The sequence below is a fragment of the Hypanus sabinus genome, chromosome X2 (assembly GCF_030144855.1).
Source record: "Hypanus sabinus isolate sHypSab1 chromosome X2, sHypSab1.hap1, whole genome shotgun sequence".
Lineage (NCBI taxonomy): Eukaryota > Metazoa > Chordata > Chondrichthyes > Myliobatiformes > Dasyatidae > Hypanus > Hypanus sabinus.
In genome coordinates this window covers 5692386-5705148 of record NC_082739.1, presented here as the reverse complement: position 1 = coordinate 5705148, position 12763 = coordinate 5692386, and the positions used below count along the sequence as shown (strand labels likewise).

Here is a 12763-nt window from a genome sequence, read left to right as displayed (position 1 = left end):
AACATCCATTTAGAACAGAGATGAGAAAAAAATTCTTTTCCCAGAGGGTGGTGAATCTGTTGTATTCGTTGCCACTGACAGATATGCAGGCCAGGTCATTGGGTTTACTCAAGGTGGAGGTTGATGTGTTCTTGATTAATCAGGGCATTAAAAATTACAGAGAGAAGGCAGGAGAATGGGTTTGAGAAGGATAATAAATCTGCCATGATGGAATCGCGGAGCAGACTCGAAGGGACGAATGGCCTAATTCTGCTCCTATGTCTTTTTGTTTTATGGTCTTAATCTGTAAAGCTGTGAGTCAGACTTAGATGCAGATGAGTGGCATCCACTTAAGTAGCTCTTGCAGGGCTGGCACAGTTCCAATAACCTCCCTCTATGCTGTTTCTTTTATGAATAGACACTGAGGTCCAGTCTGGTGAGATAAGATGCATCAGTTAACCATACTACATGGTAGTATGAAGCTATTTCCAATCAGCATTCTGCGTAAGTTGTGGCTCAATGGTTGCATTTGGGCCTCAGTGTCATTTATATGATCAAGTGTCCCACCGGACAGACCTTAATGTAAATTTAACCTGGAATAAGTATCTGAGCAATTACTCTGTCACAAGTATTGTATGTTTGTCCACATCTTAAACCTGAGTTGATATAAATGTTCATGAGTGTCCTCTTAGGGGAACGTGGAAGATGAATTGGTTTTAGATCATATAACATAGAGCCTAGAAAATGATAGCACAGTACAGAGGTGACGAGGAATTTCTTTAGCCAGAGGGTAGTGAATCAATGGAATTCATTACCACAGACAACTGTGGAGATCAAGTCATTGAGTATATTTAAAGCAGACATTGATATGTTCTTGATTAGTAAAGGTGTCAAAGGTGACAGAATAGGCTGGTGAATGGTGGTGAGAGGTATAATAAAATAGCCATAATGGAATGGTTGAACAGACATGATGGGCTGAATAGCCTAATTCTGCTCCTACATATGTCTTACGGTCTAGCAAGTCACTTAGCATCCTCCTTTTCTGCGTTGAGACAAGTCCAAGCTTGTTCAACCTATCCTCATAAGACATGTTTTTGTTTCCAGGAAGAACGGGCCTGGTGCCCTGGCCAATATTTACCCCTCAAGAAAAACAAAATCAATTACTTGTTCACTAATAATTACTTTATGAGAGCTTGCTCTGTACAGTTCAGTGATGACCTGCCTACATCACAGCAGTCGCTTAACTAATTGTAAATGCATTGGATATAAAATGTATATAAAGAGCATACAACTACTATAAAAAATAAAGGAGCAAAAAATAAATGGGCAAGGAAGAATGGATGGTACCTAACTTATGGATGAGTTAAATGAAAATATATGAATTTTGAAAACAGGCCAACTCAGGAAAATAAAGAGAAAAAGATTTTTTTTCAAGGCCAATGGAACTCGCAGCTACGAAAGGATGTTGTTCTTAAGTTAAGAATCCCATTAGATTCCACATTATGAAATATACCTGATTGGTGAAAGTCTAGATTGGGTCAGTGAGTGTGGAATAATCCTTGAAACATGTCTAATTTGCAGACACCATGAATGATGCCACCTGCCTTATCCACCACCCTGAATTTGTGGTCTACTCGTCCATTTTCTCGTTCTTCATTCCCTTCATCGTCACACTGCTGGTGTATGTGCAGATTTACATAGTGCTACGGAAACGGAGGAAGCGAGTGAACACCAAGAGAAGCAGTAGGTTTGAGTCAGAGATCCAGGCACCGTTAAAGGTAAACTGTTGGAAGCAAGGCATCCTTTGCACATTTATACAATTATTTTTTGCATATGTGGTACAAGAGTGTTAGTTTCGATTTCAAGTCCTGTAATGAGACTTATATTTACTGCCCGTTACGCCACTGGGGTTTAGAGCAGCAATGAAGGTCCCTCACCTCTGTCTGTACAGAAAGATTCTTAATTGCTGCTTCTATAACAATTATTTTTTGACCAGTCAGGGTTGTTAGCTGAACCTCCAAACCTGGAGGACCAGTGGACCACTCCTAATCTGGCCTTGACCCTTTGAATTGTTTGGCATGGGTGACCCTACCAAGAGTCAAAGCACACGGTCCCTGACTCCAGCCAATATAGTTCTCCAGGTCATTGAGGCACACAAGCCTCCAAACCCTATGACAAAGTTGTGGTCCTCTTGGAGGTATGAGACTTATAGAATTATAGGAAGCAGACCCTTCAACCCATAAGATCAATGCTGACCATCAACCATCATTTTTACACTCACCATTCCCTAACCTAATTTACTCTTACTGCTTTCTCAACTCCCATCCCATGCATTTTTGGGATGTAGGAGGAAATCAAAGCACCCAGAGGAAGTCCACCTGGTCACAGGGAGAACACGCAAACTCCACAGGGGTAGCAATGCAGATCAAGATTAAAGCCAGTCAATGGAGCTATGAAGTTCCATATCCACCAGCTGCACCATTGCTCCATGTAATTGTACACAATATGTTGAGGAAGTGCTGCACTGCTGGAGATAACATATTTTAGACAGAGGACATTTTCATATTCCAATTATATATTTGCAAATAAATTAATCCTGTTGAATAACTGGAAGAGGAGAGAATTCCTCAGATACCTCTGGCAGGATTCTTCCCACAACCACAGTTTATAAAAATGCATCACCTGGAGATTCACTTTAATTCTATTTTTAAGATACTTTCACAAAAATAACTTTTGATCTGTTGCTACAACCAGGTTATGCTCCAAAGTAACTCATTTTGATGGCTTATAGTCCAATATAATAAATATATCTAACTTCCTATCTCTTGGGCAAGAATTTTATATTTTAATACCTTATTATTTCCATTAGGTTTACAGCTTAAATAACGGGGAATTTGGAAAACTATTCAAAATGGGAAGACTTTCCAAGTGGAATAAACATTTCATTTTTGCATTTAGGATAAATGTACCCACCCAGAGGATGTGAAGCTGTGTACAATGATTGTAAAATCAAATGGGAGCTTACCCACCAATAAAAAGAAAGTGGTGAGTGTCTATAATATGATCATCTTGTTGAATTAGTATAGTCATGTCAAGTTGCCTGAGCAGATAACAGCTGGAAACTATATTGCTAATTGTGTGGCAATATTGGGAACTAGAGACCAACTCTTGGGACTATCTGCTCATCTTAGCATTCCTGCGCCACTGTGGCTAAGAGTTATAATCTGAGGTAAACATGGTCTGAACCAGTATTCCCCTTCTTGTCAAACGAACTTAATTTGGGAAAATTTCCTATTTCTATTGTGCTGCTGCCCTGTCAGATCATCTCATTGATATCACAGTTGATTCCGCCGTTAAACATATGCATAGGATCAGATGCTTTTGGAGTCCATTTTGCCCATTGTGCTGTGCTGACTCGGAAGAACCCATCCATTTAGTCCTACCAACTTGCTTCTTGCTTGAGGCCCTGCAAAATTTGCCATTTTAATGGGAAATCGAATTCCTTTTACAATGGTATGTTGGATCAACTTCTGCTGTCCTTTAGCCATGTAATCAGATCAAAATAGTATGTTGGATGAAAAAAAAAGTTTCTCTCTCAGTGCTAGCTTCTCTAAAAATTATTTTAACATGTTTTCTGGTTACTGTCAATGGAAAAATGTTAGCTCAGCAAAAGTCCTCATTATGCTAACACATAATTTTTTTCTCTACCCTCTCTTCTCAAAGGAGAAGCAAATTCATCCTATCTTGTCTCTCCCTGAGAAACTGTGGGTGAACAGAGAGATATTGGACTTCACATCCATAGATCCCTAAAAGTTGCAGCACAAGTTGATATGGTGGTTAAGAAGGCATATTGTGTATTAGCTTTCACTAGGTGGGGAATTTGTTCAAGAGTCATGAGGTAATGTTGCAGCTCTATTAAACTCTGGTTAGACCTCACTTGGGATATTGTGTTCAGTTCTGGTAATCTCATTATAGGAAGTATAGCTTTAGAGAAGATGCAGAGGAGATTTACCAGGATGATACCTGGATTAAAAAGAATGTCTTATGAAGATTGGATGAACCAGCTAGGACTTTACGCTTTGGAGAGAGAGAAGGATGAGAGATGACTATATAGTGGTGTACAAGATAACAAGAAGCATAGATCAAGTGGACAGTCAGAGACATTTTTCCACAAGGCTGAAATGACTAATTCAGGGGGATGTAACTTTACATATAGAAAGTATAGAGGGGATGTCAGAGGAATATTTTTAAAAACTGAGAGTGGCAAGTGTGTAGAAAGGGTGTTGTTAGAGGCAGATACATTAGGGACATTTAAGAGTCTCTTAGATAAGCACATGGATAAAAGAAAAATTGAGGACTATGTGAGAGGGAAAAGTTAGGTTGATTTTGGAGTGGATTAAAGGGTTGGGACAACGAAGGGCCTGCACAGTGCTGTACTGTTCTATGCTCTATCTGCCATATTCTGGAACATGAGCATTTTGTGCTGAACATTTTGCTAAGTAGAATAAATTTGATTTCCTTTTAGAGGACAGCAACTCTAAAGATGCTGGTGGAATTGGCAGGTAAACAGATTTACTTATTTGAGAATGACTCAAATATAACATTTCAATTGAAAAACAAAAGAAAAAATTGCTGGAAATATGAATTTAAAATGGAAAATACTGAAAACACTCAGCAAGGCAGAAACCAATTTAATGTTTCATGTTGTTGATCTTTTATCAGAACATTTTAGGAACATTACTTGCTATATTGGGGGAACTAGAAAATGAATAGAGGAAAGACGTGTCTTAGCACTCTGCTCTCCCTTTCTCCTCCACAACAAACAGAAGTGTAGGGCAAAACTTTCACAGAAGGCTTCTGGACAACCAGCGACAGATGATGCTAATAACCCTAGGAAGTATATGTTAGTTGTGGAGGCACAAGGCAGGTTGATCGAATTGAAACCAATGCTCTAAACAATTTAATGGTTAAATAGTTAAATACAATGGTTAAATTGTCCGAACAGAGCACATAAAATAAGTTTGTATAGACTTAATTGTGGAATTATAAATGCTAAAATGATTTGATGGAGTGGTTAAACAACATGCTTTAATGGAGAGATCAAGAACAACTGAATATAATCTTAAAATTGAAACTTGGACATTTAAGGAGATCAAATGTGATACCTTCAACAAAATATATCCAGAATATTCTTCTTATTAGCTGCAGTCATTGAAACAATTGGTTCCACCAGAAAGTAGTCAATCAATAGATGAAGTTATCAAGGGATATTCTAGAGCAATTTATAAAGCTGAGGTATCAGATTTAATGACAGAACAGACTCTGGGGCCAAATAGCCTCATCCTGTCATAATATTTCTGGAGCTGGTGACAAAATTACTCATACCCTTACAGGGTCCCATTTCAATAGTTATTGTTTTACACTGGCCTGGCACGCATTTTGGGTATTTATTTGGTTTTGTTTTGGGACATTTGATCTTGGTGCAGGAGGCTGTCAACCACCAAGATGACTTGGAGATGGAGATGATGTCTTCTGCCAGCCCGCCACTAGAGAAGCCCAAGCTCAAAACGGCAGCCACCAACCGCCAGCTGGCTGTGCCTACTCCCTCCAACCAGGGTGCTAGTTCTAGCCTAGCATCTCCTGCGGGCAGCCCGGTGAAAGGGGAGAAGAATGGGCACACCAAAAACATAAGCAAAGCGGCCAAAGCTTTTGAGATCCAGTCAATGCCAAATGGTAAAACAAGAACATCGCTCAAGAGCATGAGCAAGCGGAAGCTTTCCCAGCAAAAGGAGAAAAAGGCCACTCAGATGCTGGCCATTGTCCTCGGTTAGTACTGCCTTGACTTTGTTCATTTTCTCATTTCTGATTCTAGCTAGTTGCAAATCAAATATCTTTTAATTGGAATGGTTAACCATGGGAAGAAGGAATCTAATAACCCTAGGAAGTATATGTTGGTTGTGGAGGCACAATGCAGAGAGTAACCAACATCCTGTCATTGGGGTGAATGGGCAAAGGAGTAACAGATGGAATCTAGTGTAGGGTAGTCTGTGGTCATGCACTTAAGGAATAAAGGGGAGAACATGCAAAAATCAGAAGTGAAAAGGGACTTCGGACTCCTTTAACTTGCAGGTTGAGTCAGTGGCAAGGAAAACAAATGCAATGTTAGCAGTCATTTTGAGAAGATTGGAATATAAAAGCAAGGAAGTAACATGAAGGCTTTATAAAGCATTTGTCAGACCACACTTGGAACTTTTTGGCTCTTTATCTAAGAAAGATTGGGATAGCATTGGAGAGGGTCCAGAGAGGGTTCATGAGACTGATCCCAGGAATTAAAGGGTTAATGTAAGAGGAGTGTTTGATAGCTCTGGGTTTATACTCACTGGAGTGTGGAAGAAGGAGGGGGAATATCATTGAAAATCTATTAGATATTGAAAGATCTAGATAGAGTGATGTGAAGAGAATGTTTCCTGTACTGGGAAAGTTTAGGAGCAGAGCGCAAAGCATCAGAATAGATGGGCATCCATCTGGAACAGAGATGAAGAGGAATTTCTTTAGCCAGAGGGTAGTGAGTCTGTGTGATTCATTGCCACAGACAGTTGTAGAGGACAAGTCATTGGGTATATTCAGTGGAGGTTGATACTGTAGGTTACCGTTTAACAAGAGCATCAAAGGTTACAGGGAGAAGGCAAGGCAAGGGGGTTGAGAAAGATAATAAATCAGCCATGATGGAATGGTGGATAGACATGATGGGCTGGCCAAATGGCCTAATTCTGCTCCTATGTCTTATGGCCACAGACACCTGTCTCTCATTATTGATTGAACCTGACAAGAAATGAGGTTGGAAAGTTTCAACTAATTACTGATAGTTGCAGAATATATGGAAGCTTCCTAAAACTTGGTCCTCATTGGAGACCTCAAAGGGAAGCACTGCAATCTTGACCATTACAAGAAAGGGATAAAATTAATCTCTGCAAGGGACTTGCATTTTCTTGTGGAAAGTTGTTGAGGAATCTTTATTGACTAGTTACTATTGCAACTAGCTTATTTGCAAATAAACTTGCTAATTAGCAAGATCCTAGGACTGAAGCAAAAAGGAATCATGTTTATGTATGGCTGAAGAATTTTCCCTCAAGTGATAACATGGGCCTACTACTAAAACTGATCCAGCATATGTTTCAACTCTAACCTTAGACGATTCCCTTGCTATTGGTGGAGGATGTCTTTTTTTTTCTGGAGATTGATTAGATTGATTTGTAAAGAAAGAAAAGAATTTGCAAGGAAATTGGGAAGTGAGGTGAGAAATCTAAAATAAGGGGTTACCACCCTTAAAGTTCAAAACAAGTCACATAACCATCTTGTATTTGCTAAGAAATTGAAAGACATAATGGCATAAAAAGAAATATTTGGTACAAACTGTCCTTCCCACCCCAATGTCATTATAGTTTTTTAGACTAACCTCTGATACTCGCCCTGCTTACTTAGTGAGTGCTTTGTTTGTGTAGATTAATAGGTCACCTTTCTCTATCAACACTGTTAACGCTTCTTGAGGAGTTTCCGTAGGCAGTTGCCTAGAAGTGTTGCAGTGCTTGGATCGGTGTCAAACTGGATGGCAGGACATGGGGTTTGGAAGGAGGGGTGTGGTGGGGATGGTCTTATCAGCTTTGTGCAAGAAACCTCCAGAAGTAATATTCTATCATATTCAAGGCCTAAGGAACCTTGCATGATAGATTAATCACCATCACACACAAAGGCCATTCCTCTGAGGATTCATCATGAGATGGCATGTGAAGGATTGGGCCTAGGCCATGAAGACACATGGCATAGCAGTTAATGTAATGCTTCACAGTGCCAGCTGTAGGATCAAGGTTCAATTCCTGCCTCTGTCTATAAGGAGTTGGTTCATTTTCCTTGTGACTGCGTGGATTTTCTCCTGGTGCTCCGGTTTCCTCTCACATTCCAAAGATCAATGAGTTAGGGTTAGTAAGTTGTGAGCATGCTACATTGGCACTGGAAGCATAACAACACTTGTGGACTGTCCCCATTCTTGACGTAAAATAATGCATTTCACTGTATATTTCGATGTATGTTTGATAAATAAGGCTAATCTAATCTGAAGATTAAAAGAAAAGGATAGCTGTGGAAAGGGGACTGAGGTCATAGGTATGATCAAGGGTTTGGGTGGGGGAAAGACATGGCAAGCGAAAGGCAGAAATTGAGATCCAGGGGAGTGGTTAAATGCTATAGAGGGCTCGAGCAGATAGGGTGGGGAGTGTGAGAGGAATCACCAAGCTAAATACCAGTTCAAGATCAAACCCTAGCTAAAGGCAGATGCCCCTTAATTAATGCCTTAACACCTTAGATAAGGCTTGTATTACTGAACAGGTTGATTGGTACTCACTGGCCTTGGATGTCTCAGTATATATCACATTTTTGTTGTCACTGATCTTGAAGCTGTGTGGCTATGAGTTCCAAACTCACAAAGAGCCCAAAATGAGGCCACAGTAAAGCCACTCTCAGGTTGGAGAAGCAATATATTATATTCTGTCTGGGTAGCCTCCACCTGATAGAGTGAACAGTGATTTCTCAAATTCCCAGTTTCTCTTAACCCTCTCTCTTCTCCTCATCTGCTTATCACTTCCCTCTGATACCCTTTCTCCTTCCCTTTCTCCCATAGTCCATTCTCCTCTCCTAGCAGATTACTTCTTATTTAGCCCTTTATCTTTTCCACCTATTACCTTCCAGCTTCTCACTTCATTCCTCTCACCACCCTTCTACCTTTCCCCTTATCTGGTTTTGCCTGTCATCTTCTAGCTTGTACTTTCTTTCCCCTTCCTTTCCAGTGCTGATGAAGGGTCTTATCACTAAACATCAGCTATTTATTCCTCTCCATAGATGCTGCCTGACCTTCTGAGTTCATCCAGCAAGGGGGATGAGTACTCTGGATTTCCAGCATCTGAAGAATCACTTCTGTTTGTACTTGGTGTCCTGTCTGACCATCACCACTAGATCCCCACTCCAGGGCCTACCCCGGCCTCACAAACCCATCACTGTTGTGAAGGTGAAGGATTGCATCTCTAGGATGCAGACTTCAGCCTTGACAATATATTTCAATTTGGACATATTGCCTCACCTCAGATTCAGAAAAAACTTGAAAGATGTTATGCAATGACTCAGGACTGATGGGTGAAAGGGATATGGTGTATATAACATTAGAGTGGGCAGAGTTTTAAAACCATAACACATAGGTGCAGAATTAGGCCATTCAGCCCATCAAGCCTGCTGTGCCATTCCATCATGACTGATCCCAGATCCCACTCAAGCCCACACACCTACCTTCTTGCCATATCCTTTGATGCCCTGACCAATCAGGAAACTATCAACTTCTGCCTTAAATTTACCCATGGATGTGGCCTCTACCCTTGTGGAACAACACTAGTCACCGGCAGCCAACCAGAAAAGGATCCTTTTATTCCCACTCACTGCCTCCTATCATTCAGCTAATACTCTAACCATGTTCGTAACTTTCCTGTAATACCATGGGCTCTTAAATTAATTAGCAGCCTCATGTGTGGCACCTTGTCAAAAGCCTTCTGAAAGTCCAAATGTACAACATCCACTACATCCCCTTTACCTATTCTACATGTAATCTCCTCAAAGAATTCCAACAGGTTCATCTGGGAAGACTTTCCTTTAAAGAAACCATGCTGACTTTGTCCTATTTTGTCCTGTGTCTCCAGGAACTGCACAGGCTCATCCTTAACAATTGACTCTAACATCTTCCCAAGCACTAAGGTCAGGCTAACTGGTCTATAGTTTCCTTTCTGCTGCCCTCCTCCTTTCTTAAAGAGTGGAGTGACATTTACAATTTTCCAGACCTCTGGCACCATGCCAGAGTCCAATGATTTTTGAAAGATCATTACTAAGTGAATTGAATTGACTTTATTTCTTACATCCTTCACATACATGAGGAATAAAAATCTTTATGTTATGTCTCCGTCTAAATGTGCAATGTGCAATTTATAGTAATTTGTGATAAATAGTATGTACAACAGGACAGGACAGTCAATATAGCATAGAAATACAATTGTATCAACATTAATTAATTAGTCTGATGGCCTGGTAGAAGGAACTGTCCCAGAGCCTATTGGTCCTGGCTTTAATGCTGCTGTACCATTTCCTGGATGGTAGCAGCTGGAACAGTCTGTGATTGAGGTGACTCGGGTCCCCAATGATCCTTCGGGCCCCTTTTACACACCTGTCTCTGTAAATGTCCTGAGCAGTGGGAAGTTCACATCTACAGATGCACTGGGCTGCCTGCACCACTCTCTGCAGAGTCCTGTGATTGAGAGAAGTACAGTTCCCATACCAGGTAGTCATGCAGCCAGTCAGGATGCTCTCTCAATTGTGCCCCTGTAGAAAGTCCTTAGGACTGGGCGACTCATGCCAAACTTCTTCAACTGTCTGAGGTGAAAGAAATGCTGTTGTGCTTTTTCCACCACACAGCCGGTATGTGCCGACCCCATGAGACCCTCGGTGATGTGGATGCCAAGGAACTTAAAGCTGTTCATCCTCTCATCTCCAGATCCATTGATGTCAATAGGAGTTAGCCCATCTCCATTCCTCCTGTAGTCCTTTGTTTTTGTGACATTGGGGGAAAGGTTGTTTTCTTGACACCATTGTGTCAAGGTGATGACTTCTTCTCTGTAGGCTGCCTCGTTATTATTTGAGATTACGCCAATCAGTGTAGTGTCGTCAGCAAATTTAATTAGCAGATAGAGATTGTGGAATGCTGCTACAATCTCTCGCTACCTTTTTCCAGAACCCCTGGGTGCAATTCATCTGGTCCAGGTGACTTACGTACCTTTTAAGTCTTTCAGCTTTGTGAACACCTTCTCCTTTGTAATAGTAACTGCACTCATTTCTCTTCCCTCACACCCCTCAACATTTCTTTTTCCCTCATTACTATCTCATCAGCACCATTTTCCAGTGGTCCAATATCCACTCACTTCCATTTTACTCTTTATATAACTGAAAAAAAAAACTTTTGGTATCCTGCTTAATTATTATTGGCTAGTTTGCCCTCATATTTCATCTTTTCCCTTTTGATAGCTTTTTTAGTTGCCTTTTGTTGGATTTTAAAAGTTTCCCAATCATTCCACCTCTCACTCACTTTGAAGATATTTTTCACAGAGGCGGAAGGGAAAGTGGGCAGGAGAAGTTAGGGATCTGACCAACTTCCTTATCAGATTTCAGGTGTACTTTGAATGCTGGATATTAATCTCTGCTTTTCTTGTTTCTAGGGGTCTTCATTATATGTTGGCTGCCATTCTTCATTACCCATATCCTTAACAAGCACTGTAAAAAATGCAACATCCCTCAAGCCTTGTACAGTGCCTTCACCTGGCTGGGTTACGTCAATAGTGCTGTGAACCCGATCATTTATACCACTTTCAATATAGAGTTCAGAAAAGCTTTCATCAAAATCCTCCACTGCTAAAGAACTTACCCAAAGGGTATCATGTATCACACTCCCTTTTTATAAGCTCTACCTTGAAAGTGTACAATGATGCTTTTGCTTGTCAATGACACACTGTGGACACACTTCTTTACACATAAACCAAATCTGTCTTGTGTGTCGGTATGAATAAGTAAATGAATGGACAAAGGATGAAAGAGAAGTCCTTCATCAAGGACAAGATGGGGTTTTGTGCGTGATGTGATCTGACCTTTCAACGTCGATAGTCAACATTGTAATGTGAAAAGTCCAATTGCATGGCCAAAATTTACATGTAATTATTACTCCATGACCATGCAAAGTTGGTCAGTTGTCTTTGAACTCTGTATTAGGTGAGTCAGTGGAATTATGTAATGGTAACTAAAAAGCAAATGTATTCTCATTAGTAAAGGACAAATGTTGAAGGACATCTTCTACTCGCCTACTTCTGAATACAAGCTTGGAACAACAAGAAACTATTCAATAGCATGGCAACAAGATATGGTGATCCAACACCAGGATGCCAAAGGGAATCTTCTGTAGTATTTGTTGCCTTAGATCAATCACAAAGGTTGTAAGACTAGTCAGTATTTGCTTATACCTAATGTAGAATAGGCATACTAAAGGTAGGAAAATCGTAAGGCTCTTATTAAGATGCGCAGACCATATTGGGCAAGGTTAAATGATGCTGCGATCAAATTCCAGCTACATTAGGTAAAATGTGTTTGTCTCATCCTACCCCTTTTCATGCCTATGGGATATTGAGAAACTGGAATGTTATGCAAAGCAATAGTTTGATGTTGGTAGTTGATCAATGCTTTTTCTTTGACATCCTCATTCTAGCAAAGAAAATGCAATTCTGGTTCCTGATGTGAGATTTTTTTCTGGAAAGCCAGGTGGGAGGGCCATGATGCCCTCTAAGATCAGATAGCTTGTGGACACTCAATGTATAATTCAGATAACTTAACCACATTGGCTACGGTGATTCAAGAAGGTGACTCCCCACCAACTTCTCAAGGTGAAGTTCACATGATGACAGTTAACGTTAAAAATTCTTGGGTAAGAAACGTTGATGTATCAGTAGCCAAACATCATACCTGGAGAAGATTCATTGCGGAGGAGATGCTAAAGGATAGGGGATGAGGAAAGAATATTCATAGAGATAAATGAAAATACTGATACCGAAGATTGAGCAATTTTGGAAGAACATTAATACCAAGAGATTCACTGATATTCTGACTCATATACTCTATGTAAGCTACATCATTTCACTGCACTGTAAGGTGTAAT

General features: G+C 40.4%; 1 protein-coding gene across 1 annotated transcript in view; it reads left to right on the top strand.

Annotated features, from left to right (window-relative positions):
* The window catches only part of LOC132385279 (D(2) dopamine receptor A-like), a 39692-nt gene extending 28216 nt beyond the window's left edge, over positions 1 to 11476 (top strand). The window contains exons 4-7 of the mRNA XM_059957301.1: positions 1561 to 1757; positions 2938 to 3022; positions 5452 to 5805; positions 11280 to 11476. Of these exons, the coding sequence (XP_059813284.1) occupies positions 1561 to 1757; positions 2938 to 3022; positions 5452 to 5805; positions 11280 to 11476 (833 nt within the window). The remainder of the gene's footprint in view (positions 1 to 1560; positions 1758 to 2937; positions 3023 to 5451; positions 5806 to 11279) is intronic.
* The last annotated feature ends 1287 nt before the right edge of the window (positions 11477 to 12763 follow it).